This window comes from Rhipicephalus microplus, chromosome 2 (genome assembly GCF_043290135.1).
Source record: "Rhipicephalus microplus isolate Deutch F79 chromosome 2, USDA_Rmic, whole genome shotgun sequence".
Classification (NCBI taxonomy): Eukaryota; Metazoa; Arthropoda; class Arachnida; order Ixodida; family Ixodidae; genus Rhipicephalus; species Rhipicephalus microplus.
Genome location: NC_134701.1, coordinates 267,817,601 through 267,841,211, shown reverse-complemented (window position 1 = coordinate 267,841,211; position 23,611 = coordinate 267,817,601). Strand labels below are relative to the sequence as shown.

Below are 23,611 nucleotides of genomic sequence, written 5' to 3'. Positions count from 1 at the left end.
AGTGCAGCTGTCATGGCTGTTTGGCATTGACGAGAGCGTGGAGTTGACCGGGGCAGAAGGCAATAGCAATATTGCACAGCTGGCGCATGTATTACTGTGGTGTCTCTTGTAGCTTTAGACGCTTTATCAAATGTTGAACTCGCAACGTGCACCGCCTTGCTTGTGGCTTTTGGCCGTACAGTCGTACTACGAGATGCAAAAGACAAGCATTCCAGATCACGTGACTCTCGCATCTAGGCATGACAGCTGTCAAGGTCTTCAATACAAGCTAGCACGCTGCCTGTGTGCATCTAACTTAGGATTGTTGCTGTCAAAAGCTGCACGTCGGGCTCGGGCTTATCGTCTGTTCTACTTCCTCACAAAGTGTCGACATACGTGACATTGTGCTTATGTGATTCAGTCCTTTATTCATTTTTTTTTCACACCTCGGTGCCATCGGGACCAGCTAACGCTTAGCTCGCTTCTTGGCAGTTGGCAATTCTGTACCCTGCCTCCCAATTTCTATGCAATGCTGTGGAAACTGTCGAGTGTGATGTAGTACTCCTTTTCTTTTCTTCCTGCGCCTTAATGTTTTGTATTCAAAACTCTCGTCAGGCATTTCTCATACAGCGTACGGTAGGTCGTCTGTTGCAGTAGTGACCGCACTACTCATCTGTAAAATGGTAAGATTGTTTAATGCTGAACTACCAGACTAAACAGTTGGATGTTGGATGAACCCTGGGATACTGCAAAAATGTATGTTTAAGCTGGGCGATATTTCAACTGCGGATTATCGCTTATGATTTATGACAACTTTTTCTACGTCAGAAGCTCCGAGAAAGTGGGTGAGGTTACCACAGAAATGTAAAAACACACATAGCATTGACGCATGGTACACTTCCTTCGTGCCTTTTACCTTGGATCATGCTCTACAAACACGCCTTCTTGTCCAACCTAGCTAAGCTAGCACTTTGAGAATGGCAGCTTCTGTATTTTTACGATGATAGCCTTTGTATCCCTAAGTTAAACTTGTGTATAAAGGCTCTGAGCACTGTTTCTGCAACATTGCATAGTTCTGCTGAGGCAAAGTTTATTGTTTTGAATGAGTGTTACATTCTTGGTTTGTTTAATTTCCCCAACTTGATAGGTGGGTGCTTGTTTGTTACACAGTGCTGTTTGATGGTGTGGATTTTAAAAGGTTGCTGAACAGCAAAAAAAAAAAAAAATTGAAGTCCAGCTGACTTGGTGAAGTGATACCATGAATTAAAAAAATGCATCATTTTTGCCGAGGGCCAAGCGTAGAAAGAAATAGAAATCTGGGTGCAAAAAAGAAAAAAAAGAAACAGCAGTGTAGTCAGTTTGTAACAGTAAAGCCATCTCCCTGTGATGTGTCTGGTGCAGGCAGTGGACTTGTAAAACCAGTGCACAATTGTCATATAAGAAAACCGAAGTTATACTTCACTTCAAAGTGAAAGATCATAAAACTTGCCCGGTGATGATGTAAACTATCCTGGTGTGGTAAATTTGGACAACTGTCATAATTGCAACCCAAATTATGTTCTACTTTTAAGCAGGAAAGAAACCTGTTTCTCGAAAGCTATCGGTGCATCCAGCACGGTAGCTCGCTGATGTGTCCTTTTTCCAGCACTCTGTTGAGACACATTTGGTTTACGTGGGTGGGGGCTCACTGTGCAATATACTTAATATGGCCTCAGAAATGATCACTGCTCAGTAGGATTTTTGTAGGGCCCATTACTAATATCTAATTGAACAAAAGTTAAGGAAGAGGTGTGCAACCGGCATTTGTTATTTCCTCCGGAATATGTTGTAGTTCCTGAGCACAATGCTGACATTGAGTGCTGGAGCTAACGTTGCGTTTCGGTCATCCTGTTTCAGTCATTAAAAAAGTAAAGTGACTTGCGGGCCATGACCTACAGTTGCAGCCATAGTTAATATTCACAGTTACTTTTGAGGATCTTCACGCATTGCATATGCCAGCCTTACGTTGCACCGTAGTTACTGATAAGCCATCGCTTACCTTGTAAGAGCCATCGATGAGCTCGACATGATGAGGTCGCGCTTTTGTGCATTACACAAGTGTCTTGTTTGCCATTTTGTTTAACTGATTGATAAATTAAACGCCTATGATACACTGTACTCGTTGCATGTACTAAGAAAAACTTGTACCTTGTCGTTGTCCATTTAGAAATACTGCGTCCACTCCTAGCCATCTGCTTTTTTATTTTTTGCTCATTAGAGGCAGGAGCTTTTGTGTGTGTTTGCTTGAACAAACATGTCTACATAGCAGCTAACTCGGTCCAAACAGACAAGAATCTATTTTTTTCTTGGTCACACATTGGCAGCTATATGTGCTCCTGAGCTTTTTTCTAGGAGAATAATTGTTTTGTCATGCAAGTTCTTTTAATTTTTAATCTAATGTACAGAAAGGTTCTTGTTATCTGCAAGAAAGAAAAAAAGAAAGAAGGAAGAAATAAAGCCTCTTTACAAGTGTGTACTTCTGACTAATATTCTAATTATGTAGTTGCCGGTTGAACATTGCGCCATCACTTTGAACGCACTACTTGAACATTTCACCATCACCTGGTGTGCATAAACTTTAGCTGCAACACACTTACATGTAGCATAAAACAATGAGTCTTACTGACCACGGACATTTCGTTCTTTTGTGATTGCACTTATAAATGTAGAATCTAAACTATGGTTTTATGCTTTAATAGAAAGGTGTAGCTTGTAGCATGCTCAGTTTTTTTAATTCAAATAAATGTGAAATGCGCAGATGAAGAGGTTCCTTTTGTTGTCCTGCACTGCCACAAAAAGGCACTTTACTGCTGTTGGTTTCATCACAAGGCCTATGCTGTGCATGTGTAATTTTGATGAGCATGCAAACATTGTCAATCTGATAGTGTAACAAGATAGAACATTTTTATTGAGGAAAACAAGTCGCTACAATATTCAAATCACAGCCAACATGTTCTTCTGTGCAATTCGGCGCTCTGCCAGCTGTTGCCAGCATCTCCAGAGTGAGCGTGGCACTGCAAGGGCAAAGTGCGCCGCACAACAGCTTCATCTTTGGCACGTAACGAGCTTCGCTCGGATGTGCGTAGGGCCCGAAAGAACACTTTGTAAATGTCCGTCCGTTGCCTTCAGAAGCAACAATTCGACGATACAGTTCGTCGTCTATGTAGGCAGCCTCCACAACAGACGACGATGCACTTTTCGTTGAGTGGCCGACCTATGATTGAAGGAAACGTAGATCTAGCAGCCGTGAACTTCGGCGAGCCAGCTGTCGAAGTTTGCACGCTGAATGGGAGTTTGGATCATCATCTGCTGCTGCTGTAGTTGCTGTTGCTGCTGCTGCTGTGGCCATTGCTGCGGCCACAGTTGCTGCTGCTCATCTGGCCGGAAGCGCTTGGCTTCACCGGGCGATGGAGGTGCCACTGGTAGGGCGCGCTTGTGTCCACAGCGGAACAGCCTGCACAGATGGTAATGCAATGTCAATGAACAGGTGCAGCCACAAAAAGAAGGAAAGTGTTTGGTGGCTGGACAGATATTACTTTACACATGTTACATGAGCGACAAAAGAAGGGAATTTTATGTTCAAGGGGCTTATTGATGTGCTAAACACAACAAAATGAAATAGATGATTAAGCTGAGGAAGCATAGAGGACATTTATGGTCCCTAAAGGGGCCATGCAACACTTTCTCGGGTAATTATCAAATGGCTTCATTGAAAGAGTTCATTAGCTCTGAAATCGACTGCTGCGACAGTAAAAAGAAAACTTTTTCTTATTGCCAAGTTACTCTTTTATGATGCCAAAAATGCCTTGCACGCCATGAGAAGACGATTGGTGAGCGAGAAAACGACCAAAAAGAAATTGCTGGTGCTAAGTTCCCACACCAAATACCTGACATCATAAGTTTTGACAGTGTCTGCTAGGTTGTACGAACTTGCTAATCAGTAGAAAATTAAGTCCATTGTCATCTAAGGAGGCTGTGGACTTAACATACTAAATTTCAGGAAATTTATTTGAGCCACAGACCTGAAAATACATAAATTTACGAATTTATGCAAGTTTCCCAACAAACATTTGTACAGATGTTTGTTTTGTTTATATTGAAAAAAAAAAAACATGGACACATGGGATAAGGGCTTAACTACATTTCATTCCAACATAAGCAATAGTGGAACATAGTATATTTACTAAAATTTCGTGTGCGAAAATAGTGTGAAATACGGGCTGTTAAATTGATGTCATGGGCACCGTGACTTCGGCAAGGAAGTCGTGAAGAAACGTGCATTGATTATCTGATATGTACAGATATCTGGCTGTATGAATTACTTGGTGGTTCTTGTTTCATGGAAGTGAAAGTTGGGAAATTCGCGCATAAAGCAGGAATGTACATGTGTGCGAGAAAAAGCGAGAGAAAGATAGAAGAAAGAAAATAAAGGGAGTGAGAGAACGCAGAAGCGAAGAGGTTGGACTCCTTAAAATATTCACAGATATCCGGTACCGGCTTGGTGAACTGATAGACATTTAATTCGTCACTCGGCATGATAAACTGGTATTGCTTTAACGTAGCTCTCTTTGAGCGTGAAGAACAGATGCTATACGGTCAAGAAAGGAGAAAAAAAAAAGACTACAGTATCAGCCCAGTTAGCTGTACTTGTCACTTAGCAGCACCGGCTCGCAGTGGAAACCAAAAAGAACGTTCATACGTGAGACGCAAATATAAAATAGGGAGTTTTAGAAGAGCGCACCGCGAGCCCTTGCGATGCGGTCGCTGCCACTGCGCATGCGTCGTAACGCGAGTCGCCGTTCGCGGCCCGCAAGCGCTGGTTTCGAGGCTACGGAGTCACTGCGATTGTGCGTTGCGGTTTGCAGGAGGGCAAACTCGTATGGCGCCCGCTATGCCGGCGACGTTCGCAGCGCCTGCAAAAGTGATTCTAGAACTAATAAGTAGATTGGTGGATCGCGCACTACAATAGACAAGCAGTCGCAGCGCGCCTATTACTTGGTTTTCAGCATGAATATCAAGTATCGCTGGCTTATTTTAAAATTCATGCTAAAGTACCTACAAATTTGATCTACCAGCAAAAACACTGCTTATGAGCTTTTTTTTTTAATTTTTAACGTTATGCCGGCAGCAGGAACCGGCAACTTTCCGAGCATTTCAAGTTTTCCGCAATGAAAAAACAATTGTATACGTGACTCGGCAATCTCTAATTGCCGATGCCGCTTAATTGTAACTCAGCGCATAAAAAGTGAGAACGCTTACCTGTTATCGTTGCCTGGTGCGCCTACTGGCCTCTGCAGAAGGTCGCGTTCGAACCAGTCGGCATCCATAGCATCCATGGTAGAAGCGTCTGTTCCAAAGCCGGAGTCCGAAGCGATGTGCACACAGTGCGGGAGCTCGCGCGTGTCTAAGCGAATCGGCAAGGCCTTTCACTTTTAGCGCAGTTGGACTGTGTTCCTGCGGAAAATAAAGAAAGCGCTAACGTCACCGCGGCTTTACGACATGGTCACGAACGAAAATTCTCCCGTACGCCCGTCTCAAAGAAAAAATAGAGGCTCCTCAAGGCTAGGAAGAGCCGCATCCGACTTAGCAGACGACGCGGCGCATTCGTAGCAGACGACGCAAATTGGCGCGCGCGTTTTGGCGGCGGCCGCCAGGGAACGCCACGCTGAATCAAAGGGCGCAAGCGAAGCGGCGCGCGGAATTTTCCACGGCCGGCACAGGCGGGAGAGCATATGCAACTTTCTTTTCCGCGCTCGCTTTCTTTCGCTCTCTTTCGAAGAACAGAAAGTGAAAAGACGCCGAGAGTAGGGCAGCAACAAACGGGGAGTGGAAGGTGCACGCTTTCTTTTTCTCCCTCGTTCATTTGCAGTGAAGAAAATGAATTGGACACGCACGTGTTATGTGGCGAAGCGTGAAGTCCACTGCCGGGCACTCTTTTCATCTCAACTCCATCGAATATCAATAGCGGCGCATAAAATTACACCTTACGGCCTAATTTGTTCGAGTCTCATGAAAAAAATCGATTTAGATGACCTCGCGCTCTATGGACGCTCAATGTGCGAACAAGCGTGTGCGTGCAAGCAACGTGATTTCTTGAATACCCTTGTATATGGATATGCAGAGAAGCGGCAACGAGTACCTGGGATGCAAGAACCGTAGGTTTTTTTTCTTGGCTGCAGCGCTATCTTCAACGAAGGCAGGAACTGTCCGAGGTGGCGGAAACGCGTGCACAGCGAGTTACCCGTGTCCTACTGATCGGCTTTTCCGTTGGCCTCTGCACGCTGGTGGCGCGGGCGCATCGGATGCATGTTGGAACACCTAGCGTTCACGGGAAGAACTATGCGCGCACAGGCCGGCCGGTTTGGCACCTTTCCAGGTCCCATAGACAATGCATGGCTCTTGATATTCGATCATTCCGTTTTCACTTTTAGTTGGGCATGTCTATTTTCTTTTATGCGACTGAGAGACGTTATTATAACAAAAATAATAATTAATAACAATAAATTATTTTTTGTGCAAGGTGAGCAGTTAAAAAACAATAAACACAAAGTGAGGAGGAGGATGGATAAACAATGGAGAGCACGGACAGTTCAGTCGCCGTGTTTTTAGGATTTCTAAAATTAGAAAGTTGACGTGGGAGCATATGGCGCCATAGAGACTGATGTTTGTGTGAAATTCCGCGCGTCACGTTTCTTGTGAACTGGTCCCAAAAAAAGCTGCACGTGCTTGCTTGCCTAAATATTCCGTTGTGCCGATCGGCTGTGTACTACGGCGTTACTTCAATTCAGTATCGTGTCGCTTAATTTCGCTGCTTTCGATTCATCTGCTCTTGTGATTTTTTTCTCCTCTCGTATGATCAAGGACGAACCGTCTTCTTTCTTTTTTTTTCCCCGCCTCGTGATCCTGCCAGTGTTGCCACGCTTTTAGCGTAACTGCTGTCTTCGCACAAATGAAAGTATAGTGATAACAAATAAAGCCATTCTGATAATCAGTTCTCCTAGAGAAGCAGTTTCTCGAGGCCGCTGCGATGACGTTCGCTTGGAGCGAGTGGAGGTCAGAGGAACTATTCCATTTCAAATCTGAATGGCAAAGTCCCAAGGCTGTCTCGCATTGAGCGCCGATTGTGTATTCCGGTACATGGTGTTGCCGCATTTATGATATATAAAATTTGCGTTCACACACACACACACACACACACACACACACACACACACACACACACACACACACACACACACACACACACACAAACATAACCTTAAGTGACTCGTAACGAGGTAATGTATAAACCAACCACGCAACGATTGTACATGTAAGCAACGCCGCGACGTAAGTGGCAGTTTTCAGAGTTTCCACCCTAGATCATCAGTACTGCTCCTACTTCCCTGCACATTGTGCATGCGAATATATGACCCCAATTCGTAAAATTTGTCTCATTCGAAGTGTGGACACAGGGCGAAGAGCAAGAAACGAGGCGTACGTGCAGCTTGCGCACTCATGAAATGCATCTCTTTGTATAAGGAAAAAAAAGACTAAAGAAAATTGCGGGCACAGTGACGGACCACGCAGGTGGGCAAATTACACGTACCACGTGTCGTCTGCACAAGCAGACGACTTCAAATAACAATAAAAAGATTACTGCACCGTCTGGAAAGCATTTTATAATGAAATTATTCTATTGTTGCAGCAAAAACTTTTTATCAACTAATTTGTCTTACGTATTGTTTTCTTGCAAATGCGAATCTACGAAATAATATTTACGATGCATAAGTCCTCTTGCGACAATTTTATGAACTACGCGCACTTATGCATGGCCTCCGAGATAAAAAACGCAAAAAACACGTTGCGCGTTCTGTGATTTATTGCAGACGAATGAACCACTGTTCACTCGGCACGCAATTGCGAATAATCAGGCCAACGTTTTAATACTTGAAATACTGTACTTCTGCCATCAGTAATGCTCTTAAGTTGTGAACGACAAATGTGGGCGGCTACAAAGCCTACAAAGCACGTCGTTCATCGCAACATCAGATGCCCCGAGTTTTGATGCCGCCAATGCCGCTGCAGGGTATTCGCTGGTAGCGCCACAAGTGCAGTTGGTAAACGCATGACCTCCGAGATTACAAACGTGCGGCGTGGTTAACTTGCCGCGCGCCCGCAATCTCGGAGGTTATAATAAACGGCAGCTTAATAAAAAGCTTTTTATAGGCCTGTGCACTTATTTTAGTACGCTAACTTGGTCCTTACATGCCAAACTTTGAAGCAAATCTGCGCAGTTTGAAGACATCTAAAAGAAGGAAACACACGCAGGCGCTGTGTCGTTTTTGTGTGGCTTTTCTCTGGAGTTCCCTTGAAAATAGATTGATAACGTTACGATCTCTAAAATATGACTGTAATGTGCCAAACCTGGCGCATTAATGAACTCACAGTAGTGCACTCTAGCTGAATGTAGAGGTGTGCGCCGAGGTGGTTACGACCAGCGGTGGCGTGGAGGTCGTTGCGAGTCGGCGGCGGCGTCGTCGGCGCACGCCGGGCAAAATAATCGGCGGCGGCGCACGGCCACTTTTAGCCGTCGGCGTGAAAACCGAATGTACAATTAAAAAAAAACTACTTTACTATGTTTTCACAAGCACAAATCCAGGCAATCTAGAGGGCCCAAGAAAGGGCGGAACATCACGGTGTCCCAGCCCCTACTTGGACGCGGCCAGCGGCTTCCACGGGTCCCCGATAGGGGTTCCCGCGAAAGCTCCTCAGGATCAAATAAAGTTCATTGTCTGTCTGTCTGTTTACTGTGTTTTCTCTGCTTATTTAGCTGAAATTCAATACTTTTAACAGCAATGCCTGAGAGAACAGCATGGAAATGTAAGAGGACCGGCAAACGCTCCGTAAATGATTTGTTTTCCAGTATACATATTGAATGTAAGTTCTTTCAGCGCGCCCGTTTGTTCACATAGCTAACACAGTACTGTATTACAAGAAACATTTCTTTTTACTCTCACAGCGATGCTGTTATATCTGCTTGGTATAATTTCTTATTAACTAACGCTTTGTATTGTTTTTACTTCCAAGTAACAGTTAGTCTTTTACTTATTATCAAATGTACCACTTGCCTCTGTAATGCCTTGCGGCCTTGAGGCTACTAATAAATAAATGAATAACTGAGGAGCCTCTTTTCAACGAATAAGTAGGGGCAAATGGAGCTCGCAGTCCTTGTGTGTAATTTTCAACCCCCTATTCCCCAACCCCAGTGTAGGGTAGCATACCGGATACTAGCATCTGGTTAACCTCCCTGCCTTCCTATTTTCTCGTTTCTCTCTCTCTCTCTCTTTACTGTTTTTTTTTCTGAGTAACAGACAGGTGGGCAATTTATCTAGGTCGCAATGGCTTATAGTGATTCATGAAACACACGAGAAAAGCGCTAATTCGTCTCCCATGAGGGGACACTGCTCAGCGACGTATGATGCAAGTGCTACAACGCAACAAATACCAAAAGATTGAAATGAATATATGACTACATGTGTTTTTTTTTTTTTCATTTTTAAAGACTCCATTCTTGTAAGACGCAAGAAGGTGCGGGCGGGGGTGGAGCGCAGTGCTTGAGTCTCCTTTGTTTGTCAGACACCTTTTTATCAACATACCAGCCCATACTCCCTCCCCCTTTCGTTCCCTTAAAATGAGTACTGAAACAAAATTTTGAAAGCGAGATAACCTGTCAAACAGATTTGTGTAGATACACACATCATCTACGAAATGTACACAAATATTGTCGCCCAGAACGTAGTCAAAATTAATTTTAAATCACGTGTTGCCCTACGGTCATTCGGATAAACAAACAACCACCCCCAGCGTCACAACTTTTGTGTCAGCTGCTCCTGGCGAATAATTGCAAGGGAAAGAGGGGTAGACTTGTACGGGAATACAAAGGCTGTTGTTCGAGCTTCAGCAGCAGCGTTTTTTGAAGGGGTCACACATATATAAAACGCTGGAGACCAGATCACAGGAGCCTCCACAAAACCTTCGTTGAAAAGACTTGTCAACATGGTGATTAACGTGCACGCGGTTTTGTGCGTCCACCTAGCCAGTTACCTTTGCACGAAAACCCAAGATTCCTTTCCTCCATGAGCAAACCCCTCTGGGTCCCGCCTCACTCGGCGCTCTGTGGAACCAAGCGGCTCCAGCGCAGTGTCAGATGGCGACTGCACAGGGAAGACGCGCGCGTCGGCGTCCATATGTCTACCAAGGCTATGACGGCACTCCTCTGGAAAGCGCACACCGGTGGCGGCGAGTCGCGCGCGGCCGCGGCCGAGTGCGAGGGAGGTGCCGGCTCCGGTGCGTGACACCACTGATCGTCTGCGCAGCGCATCGAATTGCGTGCACACCGGCGGCGAGCCGCGCGCGGCGGTGGCGGAGTATCATTGCGCATGTGCAGACCAGTGCCACGCGAAATTGGCTCAGCGAGGCCAGTCTAGCTAACGTTACAAAACACGAATGCAGCGTGGGAACCAGGAAAGACAAGTGCTGGACTTAAAACTGAATGTTATTAAAGAAAGCCCCTACAATAATTAACCAGCAGCACATGCTTAAAAAGGCTATCTAAACCACAGTTGAACAATTAACTGTATTTTTTTTCAGCAAATGTTTCAAGGTGGTATGAAACAGCCGATTTCCATGGAACACCAAAATATCAACGCCAAGTATACCTGCTATATATCTATACCGCGAGTTTTTGTTTTTTTTATCTATGAGGAAATCTGGGGGATCACTCACACGTGACACTTCGCCTTGTTTTTATTTCGAAGGCTTCACGAGTTTCGCTTTCAATCTTGTTTTTTTTTTCCTTTGCAAATGACATACAATGATTTGAAAGAAATTCCTTTGTCATGCGGTCGTGTCTACAGAGATCAGACGGGTCGAGGCCTCGAGACACCTAGGGGCAGTGTGAACATCCTGCAGGCACAAAACTGACCTCTTCGCCAGTCTCTGCGTCCCCAAGATATCAGTGTCATTGGCAAAGGAAGAAATAGATTGAACATGGAGATTTCGAAGCCATAAAAGAACAAAAAAGAGGGCAAAGTGCAACGCATGTATAAGTGATTCTTCAGTTGTCCTTACAGCTAGATAAAAGGTTCGCACTGCTAGATAGTGAGTGCACGTGGCGTTGATCGTGGAAGAGTGCTGTTTGTACCACTTTGACACGCTTCTTGCATTTGTAGTCTTAGGCGTGCAGCTGTGGAGCACCTTAGCCAATTTTCCATGAATGTGCTTCTGGTACATGGGTTTGTGGACTTTCCGCCATAAACCTTTCGCTCGATGCCCTGTCAGGTTGAGCTCCTTATAGAGTTTGTTCTTCCAAAAATATTATAAACCAACTCGCCGAGCAAGCTACGTATGTGGTGTCCTTTTTGAAACACGGTTGTGACAAATCGGCATCTATAGTTAGTTCAATTGAGTCTGAGATAAAAACTGGTGAAGGAAAGGCAGATTACTTGTTTTGATAGCGCGGCGTGCAGCATCGCACGGTGTGCAGGACAAAGCAGGTTGAAAATACAAGCCCACGCTTCATTGTTTTGTCCGCATTCATCTGCGGTACGTTACTTTACAGTTCACACAAACTTAAATTATGGTGATCAACAATATTGGACGACATTTCGTCCAATATTGTTGATCTTGCTCAACCTGCCGATGCAATGGGGACCATTTCTGTTTGATAGAGCATTTCGTATAATAATTGTCATTTTATCTTTTCTTGTTTATTAATTGTCATGCATGTGGTCCAGTTTCTTAACTGTTTTTATTGTGTAAATATGTCTTAAACAGCTAGCCCTTCCTCAGTTATAACAATATCTTCCATACACATCGCACTTCTACCCTGCCCGTCTCCAGTTCTGGCGCCCATCCTTCGCATTTGAGCTGCCTTTGTTCTTAGACTTGCTTATTATGAATATTCCAGTACCGACTTTCCACACCTTTCATGATTGTTAAAAGCCCGCCTCACATATTACATATTCTCGTCAGCTAGAATATGTCGACAGTCATCGCCAAACACCACCCTTGGCGCTGTCACTGACCGGAATTAACTGTAATACAATGAACTCAAAAGTATCTTAACATTCACGTGTAAATATAATCCAACATTATTAGGAGCACTCGACGACTTTTTTTATATAGTCCACTTATTTAACTTGAAATGGCAGGTGAACCAATTTCGGTGCGTTTGCGAAGTGGACAGAATTAAGGCCAGACTAGTGACAGAACGTGCAAAATAAACGTAGGTATGGTCGTTGGTCCTTTTAGCCACCATAACGTAGGTTAGCTGAAAAAAAAAAAAAAGTCCTATTTAAATGGCGCGCCGATCGGTTGGCGTCGGCGGCGTAGCAAAAATTGTCGGCGGCGGCGCGCTGACCCATCGGCGCACACCTCTAGTTGAATGCGGCGTAAATTTTGCCACCAGATGTCACCTTGCGCGCTTTCACTTTTGTTGCATCGTGACGATGGAGTTTCGCCACTGAGCCACTGAGCATGCTCGGCTACAGAAAGGCGGTTCGGTGTTCTCTGGCTGCAACAGTCGCTTTATTTCCGCGTAGTACAAATCGTGCACGACAGCGGTCAGCGATACACAGGTGCGTGCACAACGACCGTAAAGACTGCTCAGTAATGGAATTACCGAAAGTGGTCGAAATACTCGAGCGCATTGCTCCGCCATCGACGGCAGCATCGTGGGACAACGTTGGTCTGCTGGTCGAACCTAGCGGTTCGCCTGTCGTGAAGTGCGTGTTTCTAACGAACGACCTCACGCTGCCAGTGCTGGACGAAGCGGAACAACGAAACGCTCAGCTGATTGTATCCTACCACCCGCCCATCTTCGCGCCACTGCGCGCACTTCGTCAGTCGCAGTGGAAGGAGAGGCTCGTCATCCGCTGTCTCGAGAGGGGCATCGCTGTGTACTCGCCGCACACGGCTTGGGACGCCGTAGAAGGTGGAGCCAACGACTGGCTGGCGTCGTGCCTTGGACCATCTTCGACGACGGAACCGTTAACGACCGACGGCGCGGGCCGCAGGCTACATCTCGACCCGCCCGTGGCCCTGGAAGAACTCGCAACGCGACTCAGGACGCACGTGGGAGCGTCGAAAGTGCGACTGGCATTGGCCGTGCGGCACACCGCGAGCTCTGCCATCTCGCGGATCTCCCTGTGCGCGGGCTCCGGCATTTCCGTGCTTCGCGACGAATTCGACGGCGCCGAGCTTGTCATAACTGGCGAAATGTCGCACCACGACATACTGGACGCCACGCAGAGAGGCGCATCTGTGCTGTTGTGCGAGCATGCAGTATCCGAACGCGGGTCGCTGGGCCAATTAGCCAAGCGACTGAGCCGAGAGGCACCCGACCTCACCGTGATCATTTCGCAAGTGGACACTGGACCCCTTCAACTCGTCTAATTTTTTTTATTGTCGCTATTTGACCGGTTTCATGTGCCACAGGCCGTCGTTGAGGTAGTGCACGTTCTCCACACCGATGCCCTTGTTGATGCTCGCTCTGCAAGCAAGTGCACACAGAATAGTGTTAGCATGATTTGTACCCTAAAATGTCGCGTCTAAGCATGCCGAATACGGTGCAGCTGCTAGCTGTGAGTTCGGTCTCAGGATACCAGCCAATGCTACTATGTGTTGTTCGAAGCAAAAATGCACAGTGATGGTATTTCACTTAGAGGCACAATGATGTATTCAAGGTCATAACAGCAGCTTGAAAAATAACGAAATACTTACATGTCGTCCGTAGACATCGTTGTGAAGCCAACAGCCAACGAGTGCTGCTTGCCTTCGGCCATGATTGCCTAATGAACGGTCAAGGAATGCCGCGAAAGTACTCGCAAGTGTTAAGTGAAGTCTCGGCATAAGTTTTCACCAGTTCCCCTCGGGCCTATCAAATAAATTAACAGCAACCTTTCGAACTCTCTATTCTGCACCATTGCATTTCTAGATATGTTACATTGCTTGCTGAGTGTGTACATAAAAAAACAACTACATGAGAGCCAAGCCAAAAGAATTGAGTTGTTGATGGCATGGTTTTATGAGAAGCGGCAAGCATGTGTAATGTTATGGTGCACGCTGTCCAATCGTCACCACGGACAGGGGTGTGCATGTGGAGTGCTGCCAAACTAGATGGGAGCACCTGATGATGTCGATGACTGATGACCCGCACTTTATCATGGCTAAAGCTTTCCACTGTTTGCATTTCTTTCACTGCTCACATAACCCACTAAGCCATTATTCATCATCCTGTGGAGAACTGAGCTGACCACTACGCATCTTATTTGAACTTTATTAATGTTGTGGCTGATAATGAAAAATTATGGCTGAGCCCTTAGCAATGGGCGGAAAGCTTTAAAGCACCCCATGGTACGCAGTTCGCACACATGGCGCTATTTCACTCTTCTACCACACTATATTATATCTGTCGGCGCGATTGCCTAGCCCAAAATTACGCCCGTTTAGGTTTTTTTGTTAAGTTTTAAGCACCGCCGTGGATTTGTCGTAGAACACTTGACAGCCACACTGAGGGTCCTGGTACAAATACTGCTCAATCCCAGATTTTTTTATCACTGCACACAATAGCGGTTACAGACCCATACAGCACACAACTATGCCAACAAAATTGGCTGCTGTTGTGATCTCGTTACACCTTTTGCTGTGAAACAACAGTGCCACACATGCACCCTTCACGCACACATGCTTTTCTTCCCTTCCCCTGTAACATTCTCTGAAGAGGCAAGAGAAAGGATACGACGACTGTTCCCTTGGGGACACGGGTCATTTTGGCACCAGGTGAGGTGAGACCCGGGCACATAATGTTCGCACCACTGAGCACAAACCGGATGGCTCCTTTGTCCACCTGTAGCCAGGGGCACAGAAAGGGGTACTTGTGTAGTAGCCGCAGGGTGGGAAAGTACGGCCCTTCGCGTTGTCTGAAGAATAGCAGCTCTCCGGACCCATTGATGAGGATCTCTATGTGATCATGGCTGCAAAATAGGTTACACAGTTCTGTGAATGGCTGCCCCCTCTTAACACTGTACAGTACTTTGGTTTTCTACAGAGACTACCACATTACAATACACTTTGTGTATACAAGATATTGTTTTTTTTTCATCGCTCTTTCACACCACGATTTTCTACACATTCCTAAACAACACAGGTCAATTCAGAACAATTCTTACAGTAAAGTATCATGTCAAGAAAAGAAAAATTGCCCCCCAGGCTAAACAGGAATGGTGCAACCTATGGAAAGGAAAGAATGTGAAAAGTTGCTGTAAGTGAATACATCTGATTCGGCATCAAGTACTCTTAATAAAAACAATCTATAAACTGAAAAACAAGATTTTAACTTGAGTGCTTAGTAGCTATCATGCTGAGTAGTTAATTGAATATTTTAAGATAGGATCTGCGATGCAAAATTATTTTTGTTCAGGAAGTTTTGGTGGAAGGATGGAGAATAGACCAGACTGCTCTAGATCATGGAAGTCTGAAGTCTATCTTTCAGGCAGTTCAATGAGATAATGACAGATGAGGAACGAAGCAAGAGTAAGGGCGGAAAGGAACAGTGCCGCAGTAAAAGGCGATTATTAAGCGTGTGTAAATTCGAAATGGCAACCGTCGCGCTTCAGAGCGCTGCAACAGTTGAGTCCGGCTGAATCGCAGCCAAAACATAGCGCTTCCAACATGTGAACACACTTAACAGGTCATGAAACAGCAGCACTGGCAACCTACCACTTGACGGTCCGGAGTAAATCTTTCTTCGGGAGTATCTGGTTGATGTAGTCTTCAGACTGAGGAAACTGTTCCAGGATTCTGCCCTTTATGGCCTTCTGTACGGACGACTTGAGCTGCGTTATGCCGGACACGTGCTCCTTTTCATCAAACCTGGGATTTGAAAAATGCTCGTTCAGTGGCGAAAGGTCTGAGCGAAACATCCGGAAGCGCACGCAAAAGGGTTACGTGTTCATGAACAGCCGCTTCACGGCTGAAATGGCTTTATTTTTATAGTTTAGCCCAACCTGTAAACAGCTGTAAGCATACGTTAACGAATTATGTGCAAGTCAGCTAGCCACACCTAGAACTACTTTTTTTTTTCTTTATGGCACATTTCTGCAGTATGCATGGTGCGCCTGGATAACACGAAAGAATTGACGGACATTCTACGTAGCAATGCCTTACTTTTTAAACATGTTGCTTGTATCTTTGATTGAAGGCTTCCCAACTTCGCTATCGATTGGCCAACACAAGCAATCCTTAAAACGTTTGGTTGCTCAAAAGTCCAGTACAACGCAAACCCGCAACCCACCGCTACTCTACTGCCGCCGCAAACACCACCGAGAAAAACGACTCGACTTGGCTCGACTCAAAACGGCCTCTTCAAGTTTTAAGCCAAGCCAAATTGTTTTGTACGGTCATTATGGCCATGACCTACTACACTCCTGACCTGTTCAGATAGCGGGGTTCCTATGGGAGCGCGTGTCCCCGCTCTCGTTCAATCGCTCGCCGTAGGTAGCGCTACCTATAACCTGTTCGTCTGTTTCTTTACGGTTGTTTTGTAGGCGCTGGTATAAGAATGCCTGCATTCTGCAGTGAACTGGCGGCATATATGTGACTATTTCTTCCCATACATTGCTGGTTAAGCAAGGTGTTCAGAGCGCTTGAGTATTTATAGCACACTGGTTGACAAACGTGGGAACCCGTAGATTTACACGATGTAGGGCAGCCTATGCGTGGTCGCGTGCATTTTATTGCAAAAAAATTCTGAATGTCTTTTAGTATTATTATTTCTGAATAATTCTAAATTTTGGATCATAAATACGCACTACGAGTGCTTTGTTGGTCAAAATTTGACCACAAAGAGTGAAGATGACGTCAGCGAGCAGGTGCTGCCTAGCGCCACGCCGCTCGTAGGTTACGGCCCTAGCGGCAGAAGGTATGAACTAGAACGTGGGCGCTGGAAGAGGTGCTCTCTGGGCAGGTCAGGAGTGTAGTAGGTCATGATTATGGCAATCAATCCAAGTCAAGTAAAAAAAAAAAGGTTGCTTTTGGTTCTCTTTTTGTGTTTTTCATGCAAACTCTTCGGTCAGCCATAGAGAAAGAAGAAGACAAGAGCGGACACACCGCAAAACCTGGCCTTAGGAAGTGCGTCACGACTACGTAACAAACTAGTGCTCCCACCACACGTCAGAGGGCGCAAGCGCAAAAAAAAAAAACACAGTTATAATCAATGCAACAGAATTGTTTTCACAAATTAATAATTATACGCCCAAATTTGCTATGTTCTTCATACATAAAAACGATTTATTCAACACACCTTACGCGATTATTTTTCTTCAGCCGTACTGTCATAAACACCATCTACCCAGCGACAAGCCCATGCATGACTGACAGCGTGAAGCTTTCGTCGCTTTCGTCAACGTCAGCTGCGTCGGCCTTTTCGTGCGTGAGATAACAGGTGAGGTACGTTTTCAAGCAAAGCTTGTTGAATGACATGTTGTTGGTCTTGTTGGGTCATTTTTTCAGAAAACGGTTACACTTGCGCGAATAAGACACCATGCAACAAACATAGAAAGATGGACACACACACGTTGCGCTTCGTGTGTGCGAGTTTGTTTCTTACGTGGCGTCTCATTCACGCAGTTGTAACCTTTTTCTGAAGCTTGTAAGGACTGGGAGGTTCGCTAAAAAGAAAGTTGGTGGCTCTATGCGGCGGTTAGACGGGAACATTGTGCAACGTATGCAGTATAGCAAAGGCGGCACGGCGTCAAGCCGAGGCGACGCGTGATGCGTCTGCCACGGACGCGAGCGTCCGTGCGCTGAGCATAGCTGGGCAGCTAGGTCATAGGCTCGGTGGCTCGGTGCAAAATATTGAGAATAGTTCGCTGGGCCTCGCATGCTTCACGACGCGTTTCCCGAAGGCTCGGAACACGAATAATTCTTGGTGTGCCGGAGGCAAATCTGGACTAGCCAAGTGGCCATCATCTTCGTTTCTTCGCTAGCCTTGTGCCACTAGTGCAAGCTGCCCACAAATTTTTTTTTACGTTTCCAATATGATTTTACCGCACAAATTTCAACTACGATTTTTCTTCCCAATGTACTGCTGATACTGCGTACGCACGAAGGTGTTCTAAAGTTTCCAGGCCGCGATACCATTGCATTACAAGGGATAGCGGCCTGGAAACTTCTGATCTTTGTTCGTGGTCTTGACGTATATCTTTGTAAGTCAGAGTTTTATGGGTCAGAGATGTATCACTGGTTTTGTATTGTGCATCGATTAGCTAATCATTTCAAAGGGGTTTGCTGGTACACTTATGACGTGCACATATCTTTTTCGTAATTTGACAGCGAAGCATCCACTTACTAACATTTCCAGACCGCGCTGACGCCATGTCGTCCGGCGGTCCAAGCTACGGCAGCTACTGCTGTGTATCGTGGTGCTTCAATGGCAGAACCCACAAGAAGCCTGGGACGAGTTTCTTCCGCGTACCACGGGACGGCAGGTGTGTTAAAGCTTTTGTATGGTTTGCATGTCTGTAGGCTTACTGTTCGTACTTGCTAAGTGAGGGTAACAATAAAAAATCACTATTCAAGCGCTTCCCCTTTCAGCTGATAGTTCATTGCCAATGCAGGATGAAAGCATGGATGCAGTATGCTGGACGCGATGATCTCCTGAGTAAGCCGGCCAGCCTATTGTACGCAACGTACAGGGTTTGAGCGACCATTTTACTGCTCAAAGTTTCATGGACCCTGGGAACAAGGCTTACAAGAATGGCTGTTCCCAGTGTGCAACCAGCTGCACCATGTAAGTGATTGACTGAAACTCAAATATGTGCAATAGCAGCCACTTGTATTGAATCAGTGGCGACAGTTAACCGTGAAGATTTTTTTATGCCGATGGAGAAACCTCACTACAGAAGTAACACTTGGAAAGTCTTAAATTCTGTGAATTGTGGGCTATTACCTTCCTAACAGCAGCTTTACATTTCTGTCATGTTTTGATGCTCTGGACCTGCGCAACTTGTTTTGAAAGACTTTAAAGGGCTATTTCACGTTATCTTCAAGCCTGAGTGCACATGTACGTATACCTTTCATCAGTGAAAGCTGCCACTGTTGATAATTCCAAAAATCACAAATTACTTGTTTCCTAGTTGGTGCCGTCTCTTTTCTTCCACGTTCGACCAATTTATGCGTTTGAAAGAGCTGTTTAAGTTTCCCCATGCTACAAGCTTTGTAACTTGTACCAACTGCACATATATGCAGGTTCTCTGAGCGTCGCTTCAAGTAGTGACTGTGACATGGCTGCAGAAGCTGCACTGCAAGGTGCGGATGAGCTTCAGTTTGTGTTATTTTAAGCCTCTTACTGACACATTGTCATAATTTCATTTCTTCAGGACCTGCGGTAGAGGCTTCAAAAAGCGGCTCCCACACATTGAGGTGCCCCGATGAACAGGGTGCGTTCAGTGTCGCGATTTCTTTTTTTTTTTACCCAAATTGACTGTTGACCAAACCTCTGCAGGTGGCAGCTCCCTTGTAGCTGGTGAAAGAATTTTTGCTGATTTCGTCTTGCCGGAGAAAACCTTAACCAGTCGTTCAGCTCTCACAAAAGGAACCTGTGTGGCCGGTAAGTTGTATGTTCACTTCAACACCAGAGTGGATTGATATCGAGACTTCCGCAGGCCGCTCGCAAGATTGTTCCGACTGCACTGTCCGAGGCACTGAACAAGCTTCACAAGACCCTCCAGAAGACGTCTCCGCCAACAGCTCCACGCCTGAGTGCCTTAGAGATAATGGTGACTATGCTTTTATTGCAGCAGTTTTTAATGTGCTATTTTATGTTTAGGACATTCTGAGGAAACTATCCTCAAAAGGACAATACGTGTGCACTTACAAAATGTAGGGGTGGGCTCTCAGTGATTTTCATTTTTTTGTGCATTGTCAACATTGTGAATGGTTTGTTTTTAGGTAGTGGAATCGAAAACTTTGTATCACAGAAAGTTGTGCACCTTGGGTCTGAAAGAGCGAGGAAAGTGCTCGTATGGGATTAGTTGCTCTTCGCTTTTACATCAATTTTTTTGTTTATTGCAGTGCGTTCCTGTGTGCCAGCGACAATGTCTCCATCAATGAAGTACAAGCAAACCATTAAACATCTGCAAGCCAAAGTAGCAGCACAGCGGAAAACTATCAAAAGACTGCAGAGACAGCCTGACCAAGCACCGTCATCGACTTCGAAGGCCCTTGAAGTTATCCGACCGCACGTCACCGAGGAGGTTTTTAAACTTCTTTCTGCACATGTTCGCTTGAGGCCCAAACGCAAGGGCAAGCGGTTTCCCGTGTGGTTCAAGAAATTCGCTCTTCACTTAAACTTCCGAGGTCCGCGAGCATACCGATTTCTGGCTCCATATTTTTCTTTGCCCTCCCGGCGTTCATTAAGGAGGTGGCTAGCTAATGTAAAGATGACTCCAGGCATAATTCCAGGAATCCTTACTTCCATTGCAACAAATACTCATGCTTGGAATGAACGGGACCGAGTGTGCGCTTTAGTTTTCGACGAAATAGCACTCAAAAAGAATTTGTACTATGATGCTTCAAGAGACGTTGTCCAGGGTTTTACAGATGATGGCACACATCGCACTTCAACCATCGCTGATCGAGCACTGGTTTTTCTGCTTGTTGGTGTTTCGAAAAAGTGGGTTCAACCGGTTGCTTTTACTATAGGGCACACATCAACACCATCATCTGTTATGCATAACTTGCTGGTGTCACTCATTTTGGAGCTTAGGAGCATTAATATTGCAGTGAAAGCAGTCATTTGTGACCAGGGCAGTTCAAATGTAAGTCTCGCTAACCAACTAAGAGTGACTGTAGCAAAGCCTTTTTTTGAAGTTAATGGTGAGCGGGTATATTACATTTTTGATGTTCCGCATTTAATTAAAACAACGCGCAATAATGTCCAAGCACACAAGTTATACATTGGGGATGACATCGTTAACTGGTCGCACATTGTAAGCCTTTACCAATCCTCACATGAGTTGCGATTGGCTCCAAAGTTGATTGAACGGCACGTTCATCAGAAACCTTTTTCTAATATGAAGGTCAGCAGAGCAACTCAGGTCCTCAGTGCATCAGTTTCGATTGGTATCACGGCAATGGTGTATGCGAAGGTGCTGCCTGCCTCGGCCATCACTACAGCTCAATTTTGTGATCGTATGGACAGGATTTTCGATGCCTTGAACAGCTCGAGTAAAAAAAGAACTTCGCAAAAGCTGCGGCATGCAATCATGAAAAATGATTCAGAGCTGATTGACTTCCTCCGAGGCCAGCTTCCCTGGATTGCATCATGGCAGTTTGTTGGCAGACGTCAACCACAAACCATCGTAGGTTGGCAAATTACAATTCAGGCAATTTGTCAACTATGGGACGACCTCTCCAAAAATTACAATTTTGAATACCTGTAAACACGCAGGCTTCAACAGGATCCTCTGGAGAACATATTTGGCCACATTAGGCAAAAACAGGGTTGGAACACCAACCCCAATGTAGCACAATTTATTTGTGGCCTGAAGCACATCTGCATAAGAAATCTCTTCAAGCTGTCAGAATACGGAAATGTCGAGGATGATGAATGTGACCTCCTCCAAGAGCAGCTCTCGCCATTCTCCCTCACCAGTGCGTCTCTTGTGGATAATGAGGAGTGTGCACAGCCACAGCCTGACGACTTTCCCGCTCTAGACGATCTCTCTGAACTTGCGACAAACATTCACTCCCATATTATCGATGACTCCGCTGCCTATTATGTAGCTGGTTTTCTCATCAAACACTTCCTTCGGAATGCATGTGACGGTTGCAGTTGCCCACAGTTACTGAAAGACGACAGTGAGACGCTTAAGGGTACCCACCAGTATTTCACAATGCTCAAAGCATACCACGTCCCCAGCAAACTTTTTGGGAATCTCACTGTGCCATCAGAAGCAGCTTTTGCATACGTACAACAACTTAAATCTCACTTTCTTGCCATAATTGAGGCCACTGCACATCACCTGAAAGTGTGCGATGTTTTGTATCACCATCTGTCAAGTGTTGGCGATTTTCATTTCTGCTCTGCTGGGTGTCACGCTAAGTTTCTGAAAATGTTTTCCCGGGTTCGTTTATGTTGGCATGTGCGTTTTGTGAACCGAAACTTAGACAGGGTTAGGTTCCAGTCTTCAATCTCGGGCATACAGCTTGACAAGTTCAAAGGTTAGCAATTAGCGGCGGGTTTACACTAAAGTATTCGAGTTGAGCCGAATCCTGCAATAGCTTTGTTATGTTATTACTTCGTTACAGTAGACTTCATTATGGTCTTATATGCTTATATTCAGTTCAACTGGACTAACCACTCCTTCGTTGCATTCATTGTTTTGGTTACCCGCTATGAGGAGTACGAACACTGTGTATTCGCTCGAAGTGATTTGCATAACCTTAAAAAGAATGTTGGGTATCCTGTCTGTATTTTTTGTAGCAAATACGGGCGAACTGTACACTTTACTGTGGGTCGCTTGGTCACTGTGTATGCTTTATCTCTCCAGCTCAAGTAATATATCGATAACAAAACCGCTTGTTGAAATGTCTTCGAGCGGGTAAGGAACACAGTATGAAGTGGGCACGGTTCATGTTATCACGCTTTTTGTATTTTAGCTTCTCATCGACCTCCTCATCTCGCCCATAAAAATTTTCAAAAGAATACCCAAACTTTTAGCGTTTGATGGGGCTGCGGACGCTGCCATTTTATTTTTATATAGCTTGTGAGTGATAACGTACGATGTAGAGCCTTTGTGAAAAATAATGAGCCATAGTGGTTTTCTTCCGCTATTTATTAGCCCTGTAATACCGCTCTCGTAACACCAATTAAGGTCCACAATTCTGGATAAGTGATGACTACAATCTAATTTAGCTCGCAAGCGTCACAGCAACACCCAGACGCAAATCGCTTGGGATCTTAAGTTTTTGATGAAGGCGACGCATAAGAAGAGCCACAAGACCTGCCAGTGTTGTAGCATAAAGTTTGTCTTTCACGTAGTGAGCAAGCAGCAAAGCCCTACCTTTCTGACGACAAGCAGGCATCGAGTCTGCTTTTTTTTTCATTTTGGGCTAGCTGTTCTTAAGCACAGCCAACACACTGCACCTTTGCCTTTCTGCTATATTGTGTCGTGTGGTTTCTGTGCGCTCTTTTTTTCTATGCATTATTTCGGTTAACCCCAGGCGTGATTCGCGACTTCATTGCTGTGTATACGTCACTTCTTCCTTCTTCATCAGCATTGTGCGCTGTGTTTTTGCCATAGATCCTTACTTACCCACTGGCCCGGTGTGTCATACTTCACCAGCTTCTCGGCTTCTGCCAACTCTAGCGATGTGTGCGTTGTCTGTGTTCTCTATGTATTTGTTACAATTTATTTGTAAGGCGAGATGCATTTGTTGTCTACCTTTGTCATATTGTGCTTTTGATATTCTCATACTCTACCTTGCCTTTGAATAAAACATTGCGGATGCTCTGTTTCTTTGACTGATATATACACTGATCACTTGT

At 45.3% G+C, this 23,611-nt stretch overlaps 4 protein-coding genes across 4 annotated transcripts; 2 read left to right on the top strand and 2 right to left on the bottom strand.

The window, feature by feature from the left end:
• Positions 1-2,900: 2,900 nt before the first annotated feature.
• LOC119169999 (uncharacterized) lies at positions 2,901-6,300 on the bottom strand. Its single transcript, XM_037421011.2, has 3 exons — positions 6,158-6,300; positions 5,278-5,472; positions 2,901-3,472 (listed from the first exon to the last, which is right to left on the bottom strand). Exons 2-3 carry the CDS (start codon positions 5,352-5,354, stop codon positions 3,256-3,258), a joined length of 294 nt encoding a protein of 97 aa, XP_037276908.2. The 5' UTR covers positions 5,355-5,472; positions 6,158-6,300; the 3' UTR covers positions 2,901-3,255.
• A 6,233-nt stretch (positions 6,301-12,533) lies between these two features.
• On the top strand, positions 12,534-13,663 carry LOC119170000 (NIF3-like protein 1). The gene has a single exon (XM_037421012.2). It carries the CDS (start codon positions 12,538-12,540, stop codon positions 13,453-13,455), a length of 918 nt encoding a protein of 305 aa, XP_037276909.2. The 5' UTR covers positions 12,534-12,537; the 3' UTR covers positions 13,456-13,663.
• On the bottom strand, positions 13,442-16,372 carry MCTS1 (malignant T-cell-amplified sequence 1 homolog). The gene is made up of 5 exons (XM_037421013.2): positions 16,228-16,372; positions 15,781-15,933; positions 14,801-15,035; positions 13,783-13,850; positions 13,442-13,552 (listed from the first exon to the last, which is right to left on the bottom strand). The coding sequence occupies exons 1-5, from the start codon at positions 16,236-16,238 to the stop codon at positions 13,471-13,473; spliced, it is 549 nt and encodes a 182-aa protein (XP_037276910.2). The 5' UTR covers positions 16,239-16,372; the 3' UTR covers positions 13,442-13,470.
• A 1,040-nt stretch (positions 16,373-17,412) lies between these two features.
• Positions 17,413-23,591, top strand: LOC142776926 (uncharacterized). The gene is made up of 8 exons (XM_075881244.1): positions 17,413-17,503; positions 18,422-18,548; positions 18,678-18,850; positions 19,309-19,368; positions 19,440-19,499; positions 19,565-19,669; positions 19,725-19,838; positions 20,134-23,591. Exons 3-8 carry the CDS (start codon positions 18,817-18,819, stop codon positions 21,501-21,503), a joined length of 1,743 nt encoding a protein of 580 aa, XP_075737359.1. The 5' UTR covers positions 17,413-17,503; positions 18,422-18,548; positions 18,678-18,816; the 3' UTR covers positions 21,504-23,591.
• Positions 23,592-23,611: the final 20 nt, after the last annotated feature.